This window comes from Melanostigma gelatinosum (assembly GCF_949748355.1).
Source record: "Melanostigma gelatinosum genome assembly, chromosome: 3".
Classification (NCBI taxonomy): domain Eukaryota; kingdom Metazoa; phylum Chordata; class Actinopteri; order Perciformes; family Zoarcidae; genus Melanostigma; species Melanostigma gelatinosum.
In genome coordinates this window covers 10,454,680-10,474,245 of record NC_136636.1, presented here as the reverse complement: position 1 = coordinate 10,474,245, position 19,566 = coordinate 10,454,680, and the positions used below count along the sequence as shown (strand labels likewise).

Genomic DNA, 19,566 nt, shown 5'->3' with positions numbered 1-19,566 from the left:
TGATGACTTTGTATAATTGTTTTTTGTTATAATTGGTGCTTTTTAAATAATAATCTTAAATATCAATGTATTGGTTGCCGAACACCATAAACCACGAGATTGCAGTCTATGATGTTTTAATAGATACAATAAGGTAGATAAAATGTAATTTTCAAGTAGACAGACACAGATGCAGCAGACACAGATTTCCTCATGTGCTCTGTCTATTCTTGTTTTACCCAATATTCAAAGTAACTGCAATTTAATGATCTGTTTTTTTCCAGATGTCATTAATTACATAATAATGTTTGGAGAAGAAAATGGCTGTTTCTTACTTTATTCTTGGGGTCAGTAGATATAGTCAGTAGTCCTGTATCTTAAATCTGTTGTTAATATGAGGGTTAAATGTTTCATATTTATCAGAATCTGTTTTGTTAGCCAACGATGTACAAACAAGGAATTTGACTTTTTTTCATTACTCTCAGTGAGAAATAGACCTAACAGCTAAGAACAGGGACCACCATAGCTGAGCAAATAAAGCGGAACAACAAGAAAGACTATTCAGTACACAATGCGTATCAAGGAATATAAAAGGCACAAATGACCAACAACAAAAATAAGATAAAATGTCGACACACAAGTCAAGTCTTTCTGTCGTAAACCGTACAAATAATGAAAAGAAATGTGTCAAAATGTAGTTTGTACATACAAGAATTATATCAACAGTGAAAAAAACGTGCATTGCAAACTGTAAAAATGTTGTTTATAATGGTAGCAAGTGGATGTTATGGTGTTCCATTTATTGACAGTGTATGAGTGATGCTGACTGTTCATATGAGTGATGCCCTGCGGGAAGAAACCGTTCTTGTGTCTGGTTGTTTTGGCGTCGAGTGTTCTGCAGCGTCAACCAGAGGGGAGAAGTTGGAACAGCTTGTGTCCAGGGTGTGAAGGGTCTGAAGTGATGATTCCTACCTGACTTCAATGATTTCCTCTGCAGTTCTGTCAGTTGTAGTCTGTTCCTGTCCTGTTAGGTGGCAGATCCAAACCACACAGTGATGGGTGTGTAGAGAACAGACTGGATTGTTGCAGTGTAGAGTGGGATCAGCAGAGGCAGGTTAAACTTCCTGAGCTGGTGCAGAATGTACATTCTCTGCTGGATCTTTTTCCCTGATGGTGTCTATGTTGGACTGCATGCATTTATTTGTGAGCAGCATTCTGTTAAACCTGCTAAAGGTGATGCTAAGTCTACAACTAAAAAGTACTGTTGCATTGTTAATCTAGAACAATGCATTGTGTTTTATAAATTCATCACATGTTTTCTATGTACAATCTTTATCTGGAAACTACTAACTAGCATGCAGTTGTCAACTGAATGTAATGGAGTAAAAATATATAGTTCTTCCTCTGAAACGTACGTATAAAGTAGCATTACATGGACATCCACTGAGGAGTCTGTGTGTTCTGCTTTTCTTTATTCAATAACCGAATAAGAACAGGATTTAAAAGGAATAAATCATTCAAATTTTAAGTTTCAGAGAGTATTAAAAGAGAGTAAACAAAGGCTTGCACTGCATTTCGAATTACACAATAGTTGAATTACAAGAATAGTTGATTGAGACCAAACCAAAGGTAAAAGGCCAGTTAATATAGTGCATTTGTTATTCAACCAGGAACGTAACTCCAATGGAAAGATAATATTGCTCTGTGTGTGCTGGATGTGTTTGCACATTAATACTAAAACAGATGTGTCCCCTGGCTCGTTTTAAAGTTCCTCTGCCCTCCAGTGGCCAAACATCGATTACGGCAGCGTTAAGCACCCAGATTGTTTTTCATAATTAAGCCAGAAATAAATGAATGTAATTTGTCAGCCATTTGTCCTTTGGGGTGTGGTTGTTTTGTGAACAGAAATTGAATAATCATCAGTCAATTTAAATCATATAACAACATATCACAAAACTTATCACAAAACATTACATCCATGTTCTTACATCATGTAAATATAGCAAATGCACAAGAGACATGACTGCTGGTCAACAAGTGGTTTTATTCATTTTTCATTTTGCTGTCAGGTCAGGCAATGGCCGCTCTTCAAATAGCCCTGCCTGTTTCACTGTGGTGTGGTCGAATGCCTTTATTCGGAACTGCTTAAATCTTTTATGGTTTACACAGAATGTGTTCTTGGTTTAAACTTGGCTTTAGATAATTGGACCAGCATGTACTTTTTTTTTCAGAATGCTCAGCTGTGGTTTTTTTCTGCTTCCATTGTTGGGATGGTTCCAGCTTCTTTGTTCCAAATTAGCTTTCAGCCGCCAGCTCATCCAGTGCATCCTGGAGCCTGTGGAAAACACAAAGGAGACATTTTGACTTTCAAAATATTCACGTTGAACTAGTAACTGACTGGAACTATTGCCTCTTCATCATGTGGCTGTACTTGACCAGGCAAACCATGTTAAGTGATTTTAGTATTCACCTCCACCACCATCAACACCTTCTCTGGATCTCTTTTTTTCTCCACCACCTAATCCTTACTTGAAGTCTCCACCATCCATTAGATTCTTGTAAGTGCCAATCTCGGCCTCCAGTTTCATCTTCATGTTGAGCAGCTGCTCATAATCTTGGGTCTGATGCTGGATGTTTGCGCGCAAGTTGGTCAGCTCCTCCTCCAGACGAAGAATAATTCCGTTGTATCTCTCCATTTCATTGTTGTTTCGCTGCTCTGTGTTGCGTAATGTGTCCTCTAAGGAGGCTTTCTGATAAAGGATTGAAAAAGAGAAATCAAAAGTGTGCCAGCCAATCTAATATATGAAAACATGGGAAAGTTCCAACCTTTTAGAAAAAGAGGGTGTTAAGTAATGACCATGGTATTTTAAAGAAGAATATTGCAACAGCACTTTATAATCTGATGATAGAATTTGATTATTTCATGCATGTCATAATGAAAATGAATGAAAACAGGATATAAAACACATTTTTGTAAAATGTATGCTTACTAAGCTCTGTTGGGATGCAAGTTCAATTTCCAGGGTTTGTATCTGTCTGCTTGAGTCACTCCTCTCCATTTGGGCTCCCTGGAGGGCTTCTGTGTTATGTGATACCTCCACCTGCACATCCGCAATCTGACAGGGAGATGGGGAAAAGTTGTGAGCCAACCAACAACGAGAGTTCTAAGAGTATTGTCGACCTTTTAAAGCGTTGCGTCACCTGACTTTCATGCCACCGTTTGAGATCTTCCGCGCTCCTCATAGCACCCTTCTCATAGTTGCTCCTCACGTCCGCCATGACCTGGGCCAGGTCCTGACCTTTGGGAGCGTCTACGTCCACTTGCACGCCTGACTGGGAGATCTGACTCCTCAGCTCCATCACCTCCTATAGAACCAACAGCAAGAGAGAAGTTAAGCAACGCATTCAAAGGTGTGTGACTCGTGAGCCACTGCCCCAAGTGCTACGGTTGATCTGGATGTACTGTGAACTCACATTCTCGTGGTTCTTCTTCAGGAAGGAAAGCTCCTCCTTGACAGCTTCAATCTCGCTCTCGATGTTCATCCTGGTCATGTTGGTGTCATCTATGAGTTTCTTCAGCCCAGCGATGTCGGCCTCCACAGACTGGCGGATTGCCATCTCATTGTCGAACCTGTAGGGGTTCACACAAACAAACCCTGTCACAGATATCAGCTGTTATTCACATCGTGGTGTACTGTATGAAGTTACGAAACGGTATGACTGTAGTTTTAAAGAAGTGTTTCAGACTCAACGCTCCAGTTGCTGAAATCCTATTCTCAGATGTTCTACATGCACTGTACAAACTCTGCACTTGTTTCCATTTGCAAAGTCTACAACTCTTGACACCAGAGCATTTCTGCCTTCGAGCAGGATATACGAGCTCAACGAATTAAACAACACGAATATCAACATACTTTACTTTGAAGTCATCAGCAGCAAGACGGGCGTTGTCGATCTGGAGCACAAAACGAGCGTTTTCTCCGATCTTATCAAAGATCTGGAAAGGAAAAATTAAGTTTTTTTCAGTGGTTTTGCTTATTATAAAAGAACACAATTGTTTAACCAGAAGCCCCTCCCTTCAATGCTCCAGTCATGAGGTGCAATAAAGATGTGATTTGAATCACTATTTCCCCTTCTGAAACGATAAAAACCCCAGAGTCCGATTACACACAACATGATTGAATCCATAGCAACATTCAGAGAAAAGAGGAACCACAAACTGAAGGACAGGAAAAGAGGATGTTCCCGTGCCAGAACAGAATCTGGTTTGTTTTAGCATTGTTGGAAACATGGGTTTCCTGTCTGAACAACTCATACAGACAGGATTTTCTTTCTCTCCAATTCTCACCCAGATGCACTTTCTCTGTCTGTCATTTTCTCTGTATATGTCTCCCTGTGTGTTAATGTGTGCAGAGATTGCAAAATTCTTTGCGCGTGAATGTTTTTGAGTTTATACTCTAAACTGCCTCAGAGGAGAAGGGGGAATACTTGTGCCTTTATGTGTAAAGAAAGACAAAGTGCCACCATCAATGTGTCATTTTGTACCATTGAAGACTGTGAGTCTGTACAAGAATGTGACATTCGACTCTGCAGACTGAAGCCGATTGTTGTAAAACTCGTGCACTCACACTCATCTGTGTGCACATACACACACCCACGCTGGCAGTCCGAGAGGCTTTGTGTGTGTGTCATTACCACACATCTGTTTCACATTGAGGCCCTCCTACACCAGAGAATGCCTGTAGAATCACCATTTACAAGCGGGACCATTTTGGAAATGCTTTTTTTCTGCTCAAGGTTTGTTTGAGAGCTTTTCAGTCTGTCTCTCGTGACGATGCCCTCGTGTTGGTGATTCATCAGAAGGAAGTTCAGGACAGTTTGTGGCACAAACAAGTTTTTTGGGGGAGGGTTAGAGCTCAGCAACCGCACCCTCCATTCTCTTGCGAGAAATGTGATAACCTACAAAGAAAATGCTGCCAGTCTCACCATGGATATTCTCAATCTTAATTTCTAACGTCGGGAATAAGATGAAGAATAAACACACTGATAAAAGTTACTGACACAAGTAGGTTTGAATCGTGCCATCACATGCACTCATTGAATCTTATAGTAGAGGCCACATTAAGCACTTTTTAAGCATTTCAACATTTATGTCTCAGTTTCCTCCATCATTGTCTCTCTCACCTCGCTGTATCAAAGTCATCAACCAAAAACGACTGTTTCATAGTTTTCAACAATTCATACTCAACCTCCCCCTGTTAATTCTAGAGGTCAGCATTCAGTGTCATGCTTACTTGATTGCGTAGGTCATCTATGATGGGTTGATACTTGCTGTAGTCTCTCATGTTGGGCCCTCCCTTCTCCAAAGCCTCCATAATCCTCATCTCCAGCTCCTGGTTGGACTGTTCCAGGTTCCTCACCGTCTCCAGGTAGGTGGCCAGGCGGTCGTTCAGGTTCTGCATGGCTCCCCTCTCGTTGCCCATGATCCCAGCACCGGCACCACCACCACCAGTCGAAAAGGATGCACCGGATCCTCCAAAACCTGAGCCCATACCACCACCCATTCCACTGCTCAGCTTGTAGGCAGAGGAAGAAGAGGTCATTGGGGCACCAGAACGCAGGGACGACACGGAGGCAGAGGAAATGCGGGAGCCTATTCCACCAGCACCGCCATAAATGCTGGCAGAACTGTACTTGGGTGTGGATCGGGACTGCACGGTAGATGTTCTGAAGCTCATTTTGGAGAAGTTTAGACACTGCAGAGATTAAAGTGGAAAATGAGATGTGGAGACTCACCGCTGGCCGGCTTAGAAAGAGACGCTGGCAGTAGGAAGTTGGGATCTTATACTCTTGCTTTTCTCCCTCAATCACAGCTGGTCTCTCAGACCCTGCCCACTTTAACATCACCCTAGTTTTCCTTTCCTGCTCCCCCCTCCCCCCTTTGTGCTCTCATTCATCCACATCTTCCCTTTTTTTTAACCAACAGTTTCTGTCTCCAAGGCAGTGTTCGAGGTATTTTTCAAAACACACATTCACGTTTGAACAACCAGAGCAAATGTATTTGATTGAACTACCGAGATCACATAAACAAATGATAGAAAGCAGTAACAGACATGTTGTCCAGGGTAAAGTACTTTAACACCGTTAAAGCTAAAAGTTAAAGGGTAGAATAGTCTTCTCAAAATGAAGTTTACTCTGGAAGCATGCAACCAAATTCCTTTGGTTTGCCCATAAAAGGCACCATTCGCTGCATAGTGTAATAGTTTGTGGTCAGCCTTGGACCCAAAATAAATATATTTTGAATACCTTCTTATCTAGACAAAACATAAAGTGAGATACTGTGTGACAGCTGCAGTGCTGCTTCTTTAAACAGAAGGGGGGGGGGGGGGTTACTCATTTACCTCTTATTATACTTTTATAGTACAATATTAAGTGGTGGCATTGAAATGTTTTTCAGAGAAGCTGCCGTCAGAAAGCTCCTTCTAATGAAAACTGAACTGATTTACTGATAGACACAGTTACTACAATCACCTTTCAATACAAACAATAGGGTAAACAGCAGTAACACGCCATACAGTAAGAAGAAACCTAAGGACACCCAAGCTTCAATTATACCCAGAATACCCGAGAAGAGATGAGACGACGATAGAATGAAAGTAAGCTAATGGCACATTGTTCAGAATACAATCAAAAGGAAAGAAAAGATGCCCTGAGTAGGCGATTATCTGCTCAAATCAGCTCTATTGAGAATATTTAACAATTATCTTTGAAGCATGGTGTGTCATGAGAACTGCATTTGATATCTCCTTACCACAGGCGGAAAAAAATACTTTTTTGCATCTACGTGACTGAATGCCATAGAGCCTACAAATACACAATTGGCATGAAACTATCAAAAAACAGGAAAGAAACTGGATCATTTTCCGAAAAAAAACCAAGCTGCAATATGTATTGTTTTGGCAGGACCTTGGAAATGTTCATATGGGCTAAAGTTGTGTTCAAAGCGGATATCACATTGGGCCCCAGAGACCTGGATAATAAAACCTTGAACCACCCCGGGGGAAACTGGCAGAGGCTCAAACACCCTCCTGAGCTTCATACAACCAGTTCTTTTCTTTCCCGATCTTACCTCACCTTCATGGTTGATCAAGTTTCAATGTTTCTCACAGTTCACTTCAGCCCCTTGCTGTTCAATTATTTACTAATTTCTGAAAGCAGTACTCAATAAGAACGGGGGAAAGCAGCATAAAGAGTGAAGTAAAAGCATGAAAAAAGCAGAGGCCTGTGACGAGGACAGGCAGATATAAAGCGGAACTATGAATTAAATCAGCATGAGTCATACCTCGTGACAGTGTCTCCGCTATCTTGTTTGTTTGAATGTGTGTGTTGGCAACAATTTGCCTCGTCCAAGGCACAAACACATTGACAAATAAAAACAAGAACATACCTTTAATCAATAGTTTTGTATAAAATATCTAGTATATTGGATATTTATGGCACATATCCTGCTTCGATCATGTGTCCATATGAGGATTTCTTTTCCGTGAATGATAACTCCAGAGATTTAACTTTCCCACATGCAACAATCTGATCTGAATTGCACACTCCTTTCCCAGATAAGACGGGAAAAAAACAGAGGGAAAGAGGAGAAGCCGGAGTGTGTGAGTCATACTAACACACAGCTAACACTACAGGAGTTTGTGTGCTTCACGAATCTTGAACAAGTCTCCGATTATTCTCCGATTATTACTGCTCTCAGTTTAATGCAGCCTTAAATGACCTTCGCTTCCCTTATTCTTTGGTTTCCTTTTGCCAAGCCGCAGTGCAGAATGAGAGCTCTCACATGCTTGTATACAAAGTCCAAAATCTGTATTTACAGAGATGCATATGCATATTTATGCATATGTCTTTGTGTGCGCCCTGAAAGATGCATGAAATGCGGACATGCACGAGAGTGTGACACACTTTCACACTCCCTTTCTTACATCCTTCCCTCCTCTCTTGTTCACTTCCGTGTTAATTCACACAAGATGATCAAAAGAGGAAATTAGTTTATCTTTTTTGTGGATATCTATATTCCAGTTTTATGGCCAGGATCGTTATCAAAGTGTAGGGGTCACACATCAGAGGTTAGCGAAATGTGTCGACTCAGAGACATTTTCTCTGTGGGAAGTCATGTCCATTTCTAGCGCAGAGACATTTCACAGCTAGACAAAGAACAGTGATACGACTGTCACATGTTCCCATTTCTCATATGGGCACAAATTAGTCATTTCATTTAAGGAAAGAGATGAAGGACTGTCTTTTATACATCGTAAAGTTTGAGGTACTTGTATTTTACTTAAGTATTTCCATTCATGCGCCACGTTTATTTGATAACTAGTTACTTTTTATATTAAGATTAATAATACAAAACACAATCAACAAATAAACTGTGATGTATTATTGTATGTTAAGATAGGATTAGGAGAGACAGTCTCAATATAAAGTAGTTGAAATTAGCCCCATCAAACACATTATTTAACAATAATTATGATCAAATGATATAATTCTGAAATGGACCATTCTTCATAATGAGTTATTTTACTTCTCATACTTGAAGTATATTTTGGTGCTCATACTTTTGTAACAGAGGACTTTTACTTGTAACAGAGAATTTCCTAAAGCAAAATATCGAAGTACTTTTTTATCCACTGGTTTAGCCTTAGCCTGTTAGCATGCTAACATTTGTTAATTAACAGTAAAAAATAAATTACAGCTGAGGCTGATGGGAATGACATTTTAAATTTTATCGATGAAAAGTTAAGCGATCACCACATTTTTTAAAAATGAGGCTCTCGGGACTTCGAATAACTGGAGCAAATTTCATGGAAAACCATTCAACAGTTGTAAAGATAAGTCACTCTAAATACCAACTATCAACCTCAAGGTGGCGCTATAGAGGCAAAAAAATCAGGGAGTAACTAAAGTCAGTAAATTTCATGGGGACTATAAATGTTGCTGTTCATCCATTTAAAATGATCCGGGAGTTTTCCATCTGGATCAAAGTGGTGGTGACTAACATTGATGTCTGTGCTGAGTGTTCTGCCTCTACTATAGTGAACAAATCAGCCACACCCGACCCGTGGATCAAGTTTCATGCAGCAGATAAGCACATGGTCAATGAGGAACAGTGACGTTAACATGTGACCACATCATGCCACACCTCCTGTGCAATTCCTGGCCTTAAAATGCACACTTCCATGCTTCAGTCACTAGGGGGCGTGAGTCCCACGGCAAACAAACCAAGCGAGAGAAGCGCGAAGACGCTCATGGAACGGCATGTTCTGTTTCTCCCTGCCTTGTCACAATGAATACATGTGTGCTCGCATTGTTCAACTCCACGCACCGTGCCTTGGTGTAGATTTCCTTTACGTCTGCGCTGGAGGCTCTCTGTTTGAACAGGAATGACAGGGCGAGGCAGGAAGGGAGTTTTATAACTGATTTTTACTGATAATTCCTTACAGCAAAGTCCAACTTTAAGACGGCAGCCTGAAACTGAAGGACTCTTAAAAGACATTCAGAATTTTATAGCGCTTGTCTTCTTTGCCTTTGAATTCAGTTCCTGCATAACCCTGCTCTACGCGTTCCTCAATTCCAGAACTTGAGTCTAATTTTGTATTGTTTGTATTGCTCATAAAGCACATTAAGTTTATTTGAACTACATTATAGTGTAGGATGCATGAGAGTGATGCATCTCCAGCCTGCTTAAGATTACTGTACACCATCCTGGCCCATTCTCACGGAACATCTCAACCAATCACATGTGTGGAATAGGTTTGTTTCTTAACTTTGCTAATTGTCCTCTCATACCCCCCGCTTGCTCATCTTTTCCCCCACCCATCCTCTCTGTCTTGTAGCATGTACGTGTTTCTATCAGCACATTCCTGACTTGGTGTATCATATAACAGCTTCGTACAAACCAAAACATCACCGGCCTCTCAAGAGACTTCAGGGTCAGAGGGTTAGCTTCGTAAATTGCCTTCTTAATTTCTTAATGCAGAACAAACGATCATATCTGGAGGAAGGAGATTTTATTGAATCACGTTTATGTCATCAAACATGAAATAAATACAGCTCATCGGTTGGTGTCGATGCCGGAGAGGCTGAGTTAATGAAACAACCAAAACTGGTTGACTTGTACATATATGGTTGCCTCCAAGTTTAGCACAGCAGCTCCATTGTGAGGAGTCACGTCACTGTTTGAGACAAGCCAAGAAAAACATGCATTTTCTGATCCGTCCAAAGCCTGAAAGTCCCTTTCAGGTTGTTAAGTTGTAATTTCCACCACGGGAATGGTTGGTAAATCGGTGAAGTCTTTTCATAACCATATAAAACCATGAAAAGAAAAGAGAAGGGTTGTGTTGAACATTTTCATTGAGAGAGCAAAGGGTTTCTTCTTGGCAACAGTCATCAAACTGCTCAGGAAAGACCATGAGTCATAAATCGGCTACGTGCACAAATGAATCATGATTTCCACAGTTTGAGATGGTGGTTGGGGTTCATGTTATGAAATGATATGGTCTTACCAAAAATTTGTGTTTTGATCTTTAATATGTGCAACCATGGAAACAAAGATACACAAAATCACGAATCAATACAATCAATCAATCAATCAATGTCTCTCTATCCATCTATCTATCTATCTATCTATCTATCTATCTATCTATCTATCTATCTATCTATCTATCTATCTATCTATCTATCTATCTATCTATCTATCTATCTATCTATCTATCTATCTATCTATCTATCTATCTATCTATCTAGCTCATCCATCTATCCAGTATTTTTATGGTGTGTTTTACGGGACTAAGGTAGGGTTCAGAATAAAAGAAAAAAACAAACTCTGTTTACTCTTCACCTGGCTGATATGAAAGGAATGTTCACCAATAGTCCCTGTGTGTGTGTGTGTGTGTGTGTGTGTGTGTGTGCGTGTTGCCTGTCCATCGATCACAGCTGCAAATGGAACATCCAGCTGCACCTTAGTTGTGCAGCGTGACGACACACGGGCTTTTTCACTTTGAAGTTTGAGATGGAACCTGTAAAAGTCTATGGTTAACCTTTTTCTGCTTCAATATTTTCTGTTTAAAGTCATAAATGTTTCTTGCAATAATTGGATGCAACAAGTCCGCTCAAAAACACTTTACACATAGACAGTGGAATATATTCAGTGGGTCAATCTGGTTCTCCCGCAATTATGAGACATACAGTCACATAGCCCACAAAGCACATCACACTGGACACCCACAATTTACTTTGCAATATGTCACATCCATGAGAACGGTTGTGAAGTAAAGAGGAGGTCATAAAATGATGTGCCTGTTCATTATACCCGAGGTTTGACTTGATATTCTGGTTGCACGAGTCTGTATATGTGTGTGTGGTTGTGTACAGATGATACAACTAACATGTACAGGACAGTATTGTCATGAATGCAAAATAGGTTGGCAGTGTTTGTTATGTGATGTATATCACTGCAATGTTTTCAGTTTGGAAATAAAAAGGTCTTTCTGCAGTAGTTTTATAGAAACTGGCAGAGTGACTATTATGTAATTCTTGTGCTCTCTCCAACACACCACAAATGAGATTTCCTTCCCTAACATTCCCTCATCCTTCACTCCCCTGCTGAAGACACCAGCCAATCGCACCTCAGCTGGGTCCCTCCCCTGCTCTGATAAATAGCACTGGGGATCAGGGAGGGTCTATCTGCCTGGCTCTCCTTCCCTCTGCAGAGTCTCTCCTCTCACACCACCTCATCGCTTCAGACTCCCTTTGTGACCATGTCTATCAGAGCCATGAAGACCACCACCTACTCCACTCGGTCCTCCTCCGGGGGCCCATCCCAGGGCTACAGCAGCCGCTCCTTCTCCGGCTACGGTGGCCAGGGTGGTGGCAGGCAGAGCAACGCTGTCCGCAGCTCCTATGGGGGATTGGGCAGCTGTGGTGCTGCTGTGGGCGCTGGGGGGTTTAAAGTGGCCAGTGGGTATATTGCCGGGGGGTCTGCACAAAGAGGAGGTGGAGTAGAGTTTGGCTATATGGGCTTCGGTGGAGGTATGGGAGGTGGCATGGCCAATGAAGTGGTGGCCCCCATCACTGCGGTGACTGTGAACAAGAGCCTACTGGCCCCCCTGAACCTGGAGATTGACCCCGAGATCCAGGTGGTCCGCACCCAGGAGAAGGAGCAGATCAAGACCCTCAACAACCGCTTTGCTTCCTTCATTGACAAGGTCAGTCAGCTCAGGACTGAGATGAGATAGATAAATACCATTGTCCTTGTAACAATAGCAACAAACAGCTCATGCAGTTTGTCGCTTTATAGCTTTTGGACTGTTTGGATAAAGTTATTAAAACACAGAGTAGAAAAAAAACTCAGGAACTTCTGAGGAATCAGTGTATTACAAGCAAAAATAGCTTCAATGTGAAAGAGGCCTGATTTCACAGTAGAGATCATCCAATGAAAACTGTGTAACAAAACAGTGTCTGCTAAAAGCAGACTGGTGATACTGTGGAGGATACAGACTGTTTTCAGTCATGCCATCGCTTCCTCACCCGTTTTCACTCTCAGGTGAGATCATAGAGCTTTGATAAGAGGATCAGCCTGGATACAGAGTGCATTGGTCTGGGATGAAGCGCAGAACTAATTTAGCTTGAAGGGGTGCATTCCAATATGAGCAATATCCTGCATAAAAAGAGATTTAGTGGTTGTGAAAGTAGTGCCAGGCGTGCTCTTTTGCAAAATCATATGTGTTGTGTTATTTTTTAATTAAACTTACTGAATAATCACAGCCTGTACAAACACCGACAGAAGAAAAAAAGAGTGGGCGTGGCCGAGGGAAAAGTTTACTGAGTGAAGTAGATCACTAAAGAAAAACATTTCAACAGAACACTATCAGTTATCTCAATAATGCCCACTGAATGAGGCTGTATTAGGCAATTTTCTTAGCATATACCATTGTTGTGCACTTACTATACGATTTTTTTTACTGATTCTATCTGATTCTATTTATATATACAGTATATATATATATATATATATATATATATATATATATATATATATATATATATATATATATATATATATATATATATATATATATATATATATATATGATTATTAGTTATTTTAACAGAGGTGTGCACTCGTAACCACCTGTGATTGAGTCGATTCTTTAATCGCCCATTGGGACATTCTTGTAAATCAATCACGTTGAAACTAATGATTCACGTTGTAAAACAAAGCGTGCATACCATCGTGATATTGCACACACTCACGCAGACCTGTGTGTCTCTCATCATGTTTGCCAAGTGGTAGCGGGACCCCGCCCTGCACTAGACGCTCAGTAGAAGAGTTGTAAATGGGAAACCGGGACACAGTGCCTCTTTGTGTCGAAAAGTGGCACTATGGGTGAGAAATAAATGAGGAGTAATTGATGTGACGTTTAGAGAGAAGCTACATTTTTTTTCAGTCAAACTTTGTGTGGTTCTTTGTCCATCAGCAAACAACAAAGTGAATCCATTAAGCAGCTTAAGCAATAATCTGGTACAGTGCATTGAATGGAGACTTTATGTTTAAACTGTACATGGTCCCTTTTAAATAAATGAAATAAATGAAATGACACACACACACAAAGAAAACAAGTACAGTGCATTACCATCTCCCCATTCTTTAACCATCAAGACAAGTCCTTTCTGAATATTTACCTCTTCTTTATTGATCATTCATTTTCGTCTGTCTGCAGGTACGCTTTCTAGAACAGCAGAACAAAATGCTCGAGACCAAGTGGAAACTTGTGCAGGAACAGACCACGTCTCGCTCAAACGTGGATGCCATGTTCGAAGCCTACATTGCCGACCTGCGTAAGCAGCTCGACAACTTAGGTCATGAAAAATTCAAACTTGAGTCCGACATGCATCACATGACGGGCGCGGTTGAGGACTTCAAAAACAAGTGAGTGGGTAGAGGATTTAAAACTTCAGTGTTACTCTCATCCTTCATGTGGCCATAATCAATATGGTTAACAATGGATTAAATGACTACTTGTACATTAAGGTATACCTGCTTGCCGTGACACACCCCACTCTGTTCCCCTCAGCTCTCATTTTGACATCTTTCAGCTCAACTGTACAGTTTTGTTTCACTCTCGCGGCTCTCTTTTCAGTTGCAGCAGGCAGATGTTTTTAACAAACAACTGTACATTCACTCAAATCTCAGTTTTCTTTTCACTGACATAAATCTGTTCCTTTAGATACAGATAACTTTGGAGGAAACCACATCTGTTTAATTCCATTTTTCTTTTGAAACTACACAAATCAAAACTTTCAAAAAATTGTTAAATTCACAATGGAAAAAAAAATACACGTGAAAGGTGTAGCCCTCGGCTCTACAGAGCATTTTAGCGTTTTTCAGTTCTTTGCTTTGATTCCACAACTTTATGGTTTTAATTCATTCTCACCGCTTTCATCAGTGACATTTTCTGCAGCAGCAGACAGCATGGGAACTCACTGTACGCAGACTTCCCAGCATCAAACAACAAAACTTTAATAAATGCAAATTTATGAGTAAACCTTTTCTCACCTTGTGCATATACATAGAGGTGCTACATGTGGATCAGACGAGGAGACTGAAACGATTAGAATACAATTCTGTAAATAATTTTAATTCTTTCTGATCTTTTTTTTCCAGGTATGAGAATGAGATCAACAAGCGCAACGAGTGCGAGAACAACTTTGTCCTCATAAAGAAGGTCAGTTTAGGTCCAACATATTCTTGATCTCGAATCTGCAATAAGCCTTCGAGCAGAACGAGCCAACACAATGGCCATTTGTACCTCAAGGCCGGGGCTGCATGCAACCATGAATATTCTCAGTGTTGCCTTTTCTGTGCAGGACACTGATGCAGCCTGTATGATCAAAGTGGAGCTGGAAGCCAAACTGGATGGGCTTTCTGATGAGATTGAGTTCCTGAGGCAGATCTATGACACAGTAATGACCTTATTTCACTTTTCAGTGGTGCAAAAATTGATTAATTGATTTAGCCATATGTCACCTTAAAACAAAGAGCATTTTCATGTTGTCCCATGTCTATTTTTTTCTCTGCTCGTGTTTTTCGTATTATCCTGTGTAGGAAATCCATGAGCTGCAGAGCCAGATCAAGGACACATGCGTTGTGGTGGAGATGGACAACAGCCGTAACCTTGACATGGACGCCATCATTGCAGAAGTGCGTGCCCAGTATGAAGACATCGCCAACCGAAGCAGAGCCGAGGCTGAGTCATGGTACCAGACTAAGGTGAGACCACTATTCATGTCAAAACTAAACCTTCCGAAGAATGTGGCTAAAATCAGACATCAACAACGAAACCATAGGCCTACCCGGTGCATTTTGGTGCCTCAGTCTGACTTGTCCCCTGTCTGTACCAGTATGCAGAGATGCAGCAGTCAGCAGGTAAACATGGTGATGACCTGAAGTCAAACAGAGCTGAGATCGCTGACATGAACCGCAGGATAATGAGGCTGCAGTCTGAAATTGACACGGTTAAATCACAGGTAAGAGCTACACATTTCAGTTCTGTGTGTTTATACACATGACTGTAGTATGATTTAGTCTTTAATGTCTTTGATTTGATAACTCCTTGGTCTTATCAAGACTATAGGGTGTTTGTACAACACTTCACTCTCTGCCTTTTCTCTAGCGAACCAGTTTGGAAGCTCAGATCGCAGAGACTGAGGAGCGTGGCGAGCTGGCAGTGAAGGACGCGAGACTCCGCATCAGAGATCTGGAGGAAGCACTCCAGAGAGCCAAGCACGACATGGCCCTACAAGTCCGCCAGTACCAGGAACTAATGAACGTGAAGCTGGCTCTGGACATAGAGATTGCCACCTACAGGAAGCTGCTGGAAGGAGAGGAGAGCAGGTAAGCTGTTGCTGTGAAAGCACCACCGTGTGGAGCTGATGAGAAATATAGTTTTGCATGAATATCATTGTGTATATCTCATAATATTCCGCTTGCTCCTTTCTTTTTCTGTTTTTCTCTACAGGTTAGCAACTGGAATCAAGACCAATATATCCAAGCAGACTTGTGAGTTCATGTTCTACCTTGGTACAACCATTTAAAGTGGTTTCGCCATGTTACAGTACAACACATGAAGAACTATTAAAACGACTCATCAAAACTCTTCATACAATCATCAACATTGCATACTGGTATCTAAAAGGGTGACATCAGGTCATCCACAACACAATATGATCTCTGGTCAGACACGTAAAACAGTAAAATGTAAGTTAATTTAGATCGACTTAAATCAAATGCAAACTCTCAATGGGCTTTTTTTTGGCCCACATCAGCTCCTGAGATCTCTAAGAAGCACTCCTACCAAACCTGCAGACACAAAAATATGTGTCCATCCAAATATCTCCTCATTTACCTCCCTTTCCCCCACTACTGTATGCCTGTGTTAATGATTTCCTTTTACTTCTGAATGTGCAGCTGGGAACTACAATGCCTACGGCCTGGAGAGCTCTCAAACACCTTCCTACGTCAGCTGCTCCTACGGTGGAGTCAGGGCCAGCAGCGGTTCTGTCAATGCCCTCGACGGAGCAACAGTGAAGAGCACCACAGTCACCAAGACAGAAACCGTGGTGGTCAAGACCGAGGAGAAGAAGGAGGAGCAGGAGAACCAGCAGGTAGCAACCGAGGAGCCAGCGGCCGTGGAGAAGCAGGAGCAGGAGAACCAGCAGGTAGCAACCGAGGAGCCAGCGGCCGTGGAGAAGAAGGAGGAGCAGGAGAACCAGCAGGTAGGAACCGAGGAGCCAGCGGCCGTGGAGAAGAAGGAGGAGCAGGAGAACCAGCAGGTAGCAACCGAGGAGCCAGCGGCCGTGGAGAAGAAGGAGGAGCAGGAGAACCAGCAGGTAGGAACCGAGGAGCCAGCGGCCGTGGAGAAGAAGGAGGAGCAGGAGAACCAGCAGGTAGCAACCGAGGAGCCAGCGGCCGTGGAGAAGAAGGAGGAGCAGGAGCAGGAGCAGGGGGAGGCTGAAGCTGTGGCTGTGGCTGTGGCTGAGGAGTGATGTGTTTAGTCCTGTTTTGTCAGATTTATGATTGATGATTTTGGTCTTGGAAGTTAAGAAAAAGCACACAGACTCTGCTTTATCATTCAGTTCTTTACTGATGTGCCTTCACCCAACAACGTTTCTTCTGTAAGCAACTTTCCTGCAGATATCCTAGGTGACACTGGATGAGTCTTTGTTCAGGTTTCTATAAATGATTTACTGTCAACTGCAGTCCGTCACTGCGCTGGTTCAGAGATTACTGCACCACACTTGTTTGGCCAGCAAGTGGCGCTATTGTATGTGCTTTCCTCTGCTGCGCTATCTTGTCGGTTGACTCACTCAAAGCACTGCTGTCGCATCAATACTGCTGATCGGAGTCATTTGGGGGAAATACACCATCGCCGTGCTGAACTTGTTAAGCTAAACATGCTGTACAGTTGAACATCTGTCACAAAAGCCTTCATGACCTCTGCTTCGCAAAAAACATTTTTTGGTGCTGTTGGCAACACCTGGAGTCCGGTTTGCCCGACAATAAATGTTCTTCAAATTGTATTTTACATGGTGTTCGTGTGTTTTGTTGAATTGTAGGGTTCCATGTAAGTTTGATGTAGTTTCACTCTTTCAATTATTTTTTAAAAACATGACAAACCTCACAAAATGAGGAGAATATTTGCAAAATTTTTAAAATAATCATTTAAAGACACAATGAAAGACAAACACATTTAAAATGGTCGTGAAGGGACATTCTGGTGTGTCAACACAAAAACACGCAAACGCACGCACACACACACACACGCACACGCACACACACATGCACACACACACACACACACACACACACACACACACACACACACACACACACACACACACACACACACACACACAAGTAACTTGTACTTTTAACAGCTTTCAAAAATGAAAACTTACATGGGAGTCCAAACTATTTTCTGACGAGTCCCCGCCTGTGGCTAACTGCACATTTTTCTCTTTCACAAAAGGAATTGAAGGTCATGCATTTCTTTAAGGCTTCAAAGCCTTAAAGGCAACTTCAAAGACACCAGCCACCCCGCTTTGTTCTCATTCCTTCTCACCTCAGGTTGCTAAACAGTTGGCACACCCATACTCACCGCAAATGGAATGTCTCACTGTATAATTTAATACTGTGTGTGAGGTTTCTTTCTTGTTGCTGTTGTCTGGGAATAGGCTGTGTATGGCAGAGTGCCACATTGCACAAGCATTTCATTGTGTTTGAATGACATCAGCTGTTTGATTAACTTAATAGAAATGAGCTAAAAATGAGCTAACGTTATTAAATTTAGTTTTAGATCAAATGTTCTGATTGCATGATTCAGATACTATGTAGGCTATACCATTATTTGATTTCATAGGCCAGTAATCAGCGCTTGATTAACAGCAAATATCTGCGATAATATCTGAATCATGTAAAAAGGATACAACTTTGCTTCATGAGCCACAAACTATAGCAACACATTGAGACGTTGTTGGTTGAATTCATTCAGTCACACAACACAACAGTTGTCCTTGCAGACATCACCTGATGGAGATCTGCGCTCTACTGAGAGCACCCCTCTAGTTGTTTTCTGTTTTAGCATGTTTCTGTATTTGATTGTGTTCTCTCACTTTGCAAAGCTTTATTTCTACATTTTCTTTTGTCAAATAGATTTTTTCTTCAGTTGCTTGTGTTTTCTTAAGTTGCAGTGCTTTGAGGTTAGCTTAGTCAGCTTTTTAGCTTAATGATGGGGAAATCGTAAATGTGTCCCAATCTATTTTCTTTTTTACACTTTTCATCAAACAAACAAGATATAATGTGTTAATCAGTGAGCTTGTGCTTTAAGGCAGTAAGGGTGACAAACTAAAGGTATCAAAAGTGGAAATAATAATTCTGCTATAATGTGTACTACGTGTCAGCAGTATTTCAACGTTGAAGGTGCTGCATCTAAGCCATGGCAAGAAGTTGTAACTGTGAAGTAACTACAGCTATCAGACACAGTAAATGTAGTGGAGCAAAGAGTACTAGTCCAAACTCAAAATGAAGAGGAATTAAAAGCAAAGTGTAGAACCTTAATGTTCTACAAGTAAAAGCAAAGATGACCTCGAAACCACTGTTCAGATTCCAGTTCTGACTAATTTTGTCTTATGAAGTCAATTTGCTCAAATACACTTTGAACTGCTCTTCATGGTCAGCTGACGAACAGCACTGATAATTTCATGGAAATTATATTTCGTTCAAAGGCTATAAAATGCATGGTTGCAATCAGTGTCCACAGATTCGTTTTACAGTTAATGATGGTACAAATACAAATGTATAGTTTGGCATGAGGTGTACACCCTGCAGTAACCTTTTAACTTCTTCTTATCTGTTTGTGTTTGACTTCGACCTTTGAGTGTCTTTAGGGAGCCGGTCTGTTTGCCCTGCAGAGGAATCTGCTCTGACAGCTTCTGCTACACGGACATACTGTTCTGTAACACAGA

The 19,566-nt window shown here is 41.4% G+C and overlaps 2 protein-coding genes across 3 annotated transcripts; one reads left to right on the top strand and one right to left on the bottom strand.

Moving 5' to 3' along the window:
• Positions 1 to 1,434: 1,434 nt before the first annotated feature.
• LOC306775902 (keratin, type I cytoskeletal 18-like) lies at positions 1,435 to 5,808 on the bottom strand. 2 transcript variants are annotated; one of them, XR_013771894.1, is made up of 7 exons: positions 5,274 to 5,808; positions 3,894 to 3,976; positions 3,454 to 3,610; positions 3,181 to 3,345; positions 2,970 to 3,095; positions 2,450 to 2,729; positions 1,435 to 2,314 (listed from the first exon to the last, which is right to left on the bottom strand). XR_013771894.1 is itself a non-coding variant. In XM_079266468.1 (7 exons), exons 1-7 carry the CDS (start codon positions 5,715 to 5,717, stop codon positions 2,275 to 2,277), a joined length of 1,236 nt encoding a protein of 411 aa, XP_079122594.1. In that variant the 5' UTR covers positions 5,718 to 5,807; the 3' UTR covers positions 1,435 to 2,274. The 2 variants fall into 2 exon arrangements, 1 of the variants encoding a protein (XP_079122594.1); XM_079266468.1 differs by having other exon boundaries at positions 2,509 to 2,729; positions 5,274 to 5,807.
• Positions 5,809 to 11,725: 5,917 nt separating this feature from the next.
• LOC306775898 (keratin, type II cytoskeletal 8-like) lies at positions 11,726 to 17,622 on the top strand. The gene is made up of 9 exons (XM_079266464.1): positions 11,726 to 12,248; positions 13,764 to 13,972; positions 14,708 to 14,768; positions 14,911 to 15,006; positions 15,149 to 15,313; positions 15,445 to 15,570; positions 15,717 to 15,937; positions 16,062 to 16,102; positions 16,511 to 17,622. The coding sequence occupies exons 1-9, from the start codon at positions 11,802 to 11,804 to the stop codon at positions 17,086 to 17,088; spliced, it is 1,944 nt and encodes a 647-aa protein (XP_079122590.1). The 5' UTR covers positions 11,726 to 11,801; the 3' UTR covers positions 17,089 to 17,622.
• Positions 17,623 to 19,566: the final 1,944 nt, after the last annotated feature.

Excerpts from the sequence above, each read along its gene's own strand:
- LOC306775902 (XM_079266468.1), bottom strand. The coding sequence starts at position 5,717 with ATGAGCTTCAGAACATCTACCGTGCAGTCCCGATCCACACCCAAGTAC. Across the intron at positions 3,977-5,273 it reads TAGATGACCTACGCAATCAA|ATCTTTGATAAGATCGGAGA; the intron begins GTAAGCATGACA and ends TTTCCTTTCCAG. Across the intron at positions 3,096-3,180 it reads AACGGTGGCATGAAAGTCAG|ATTGCGGATGTGCAGGTGGA; the intron begins GTGACGCAACGC and ends TCTCCCTGTCAG.
- LOC306775898 (XM_079266464.1), top strand. The coding sequence starts at position 11,802 with ATGTCTATCAGAGCCATGAAGACCACCACCTACTCCACTCGGTCCTCC. Across the intron at positions 15,314-15,444 it reads AGTCATGGTACCAGACTAAG|TATGCAGAGATGCAGCAGTC; the intron begins GTGAGACCACTA and ends TGTCTGTACCAG. Across the intron at positions 15,938-16,061 it reads CTGGAAGGAGAGGAGAGCAG|GTTAGCAACTGGAATCAAGA; the intron begins GTAAGCTGTTGC and ends TTTTCTCTACAG.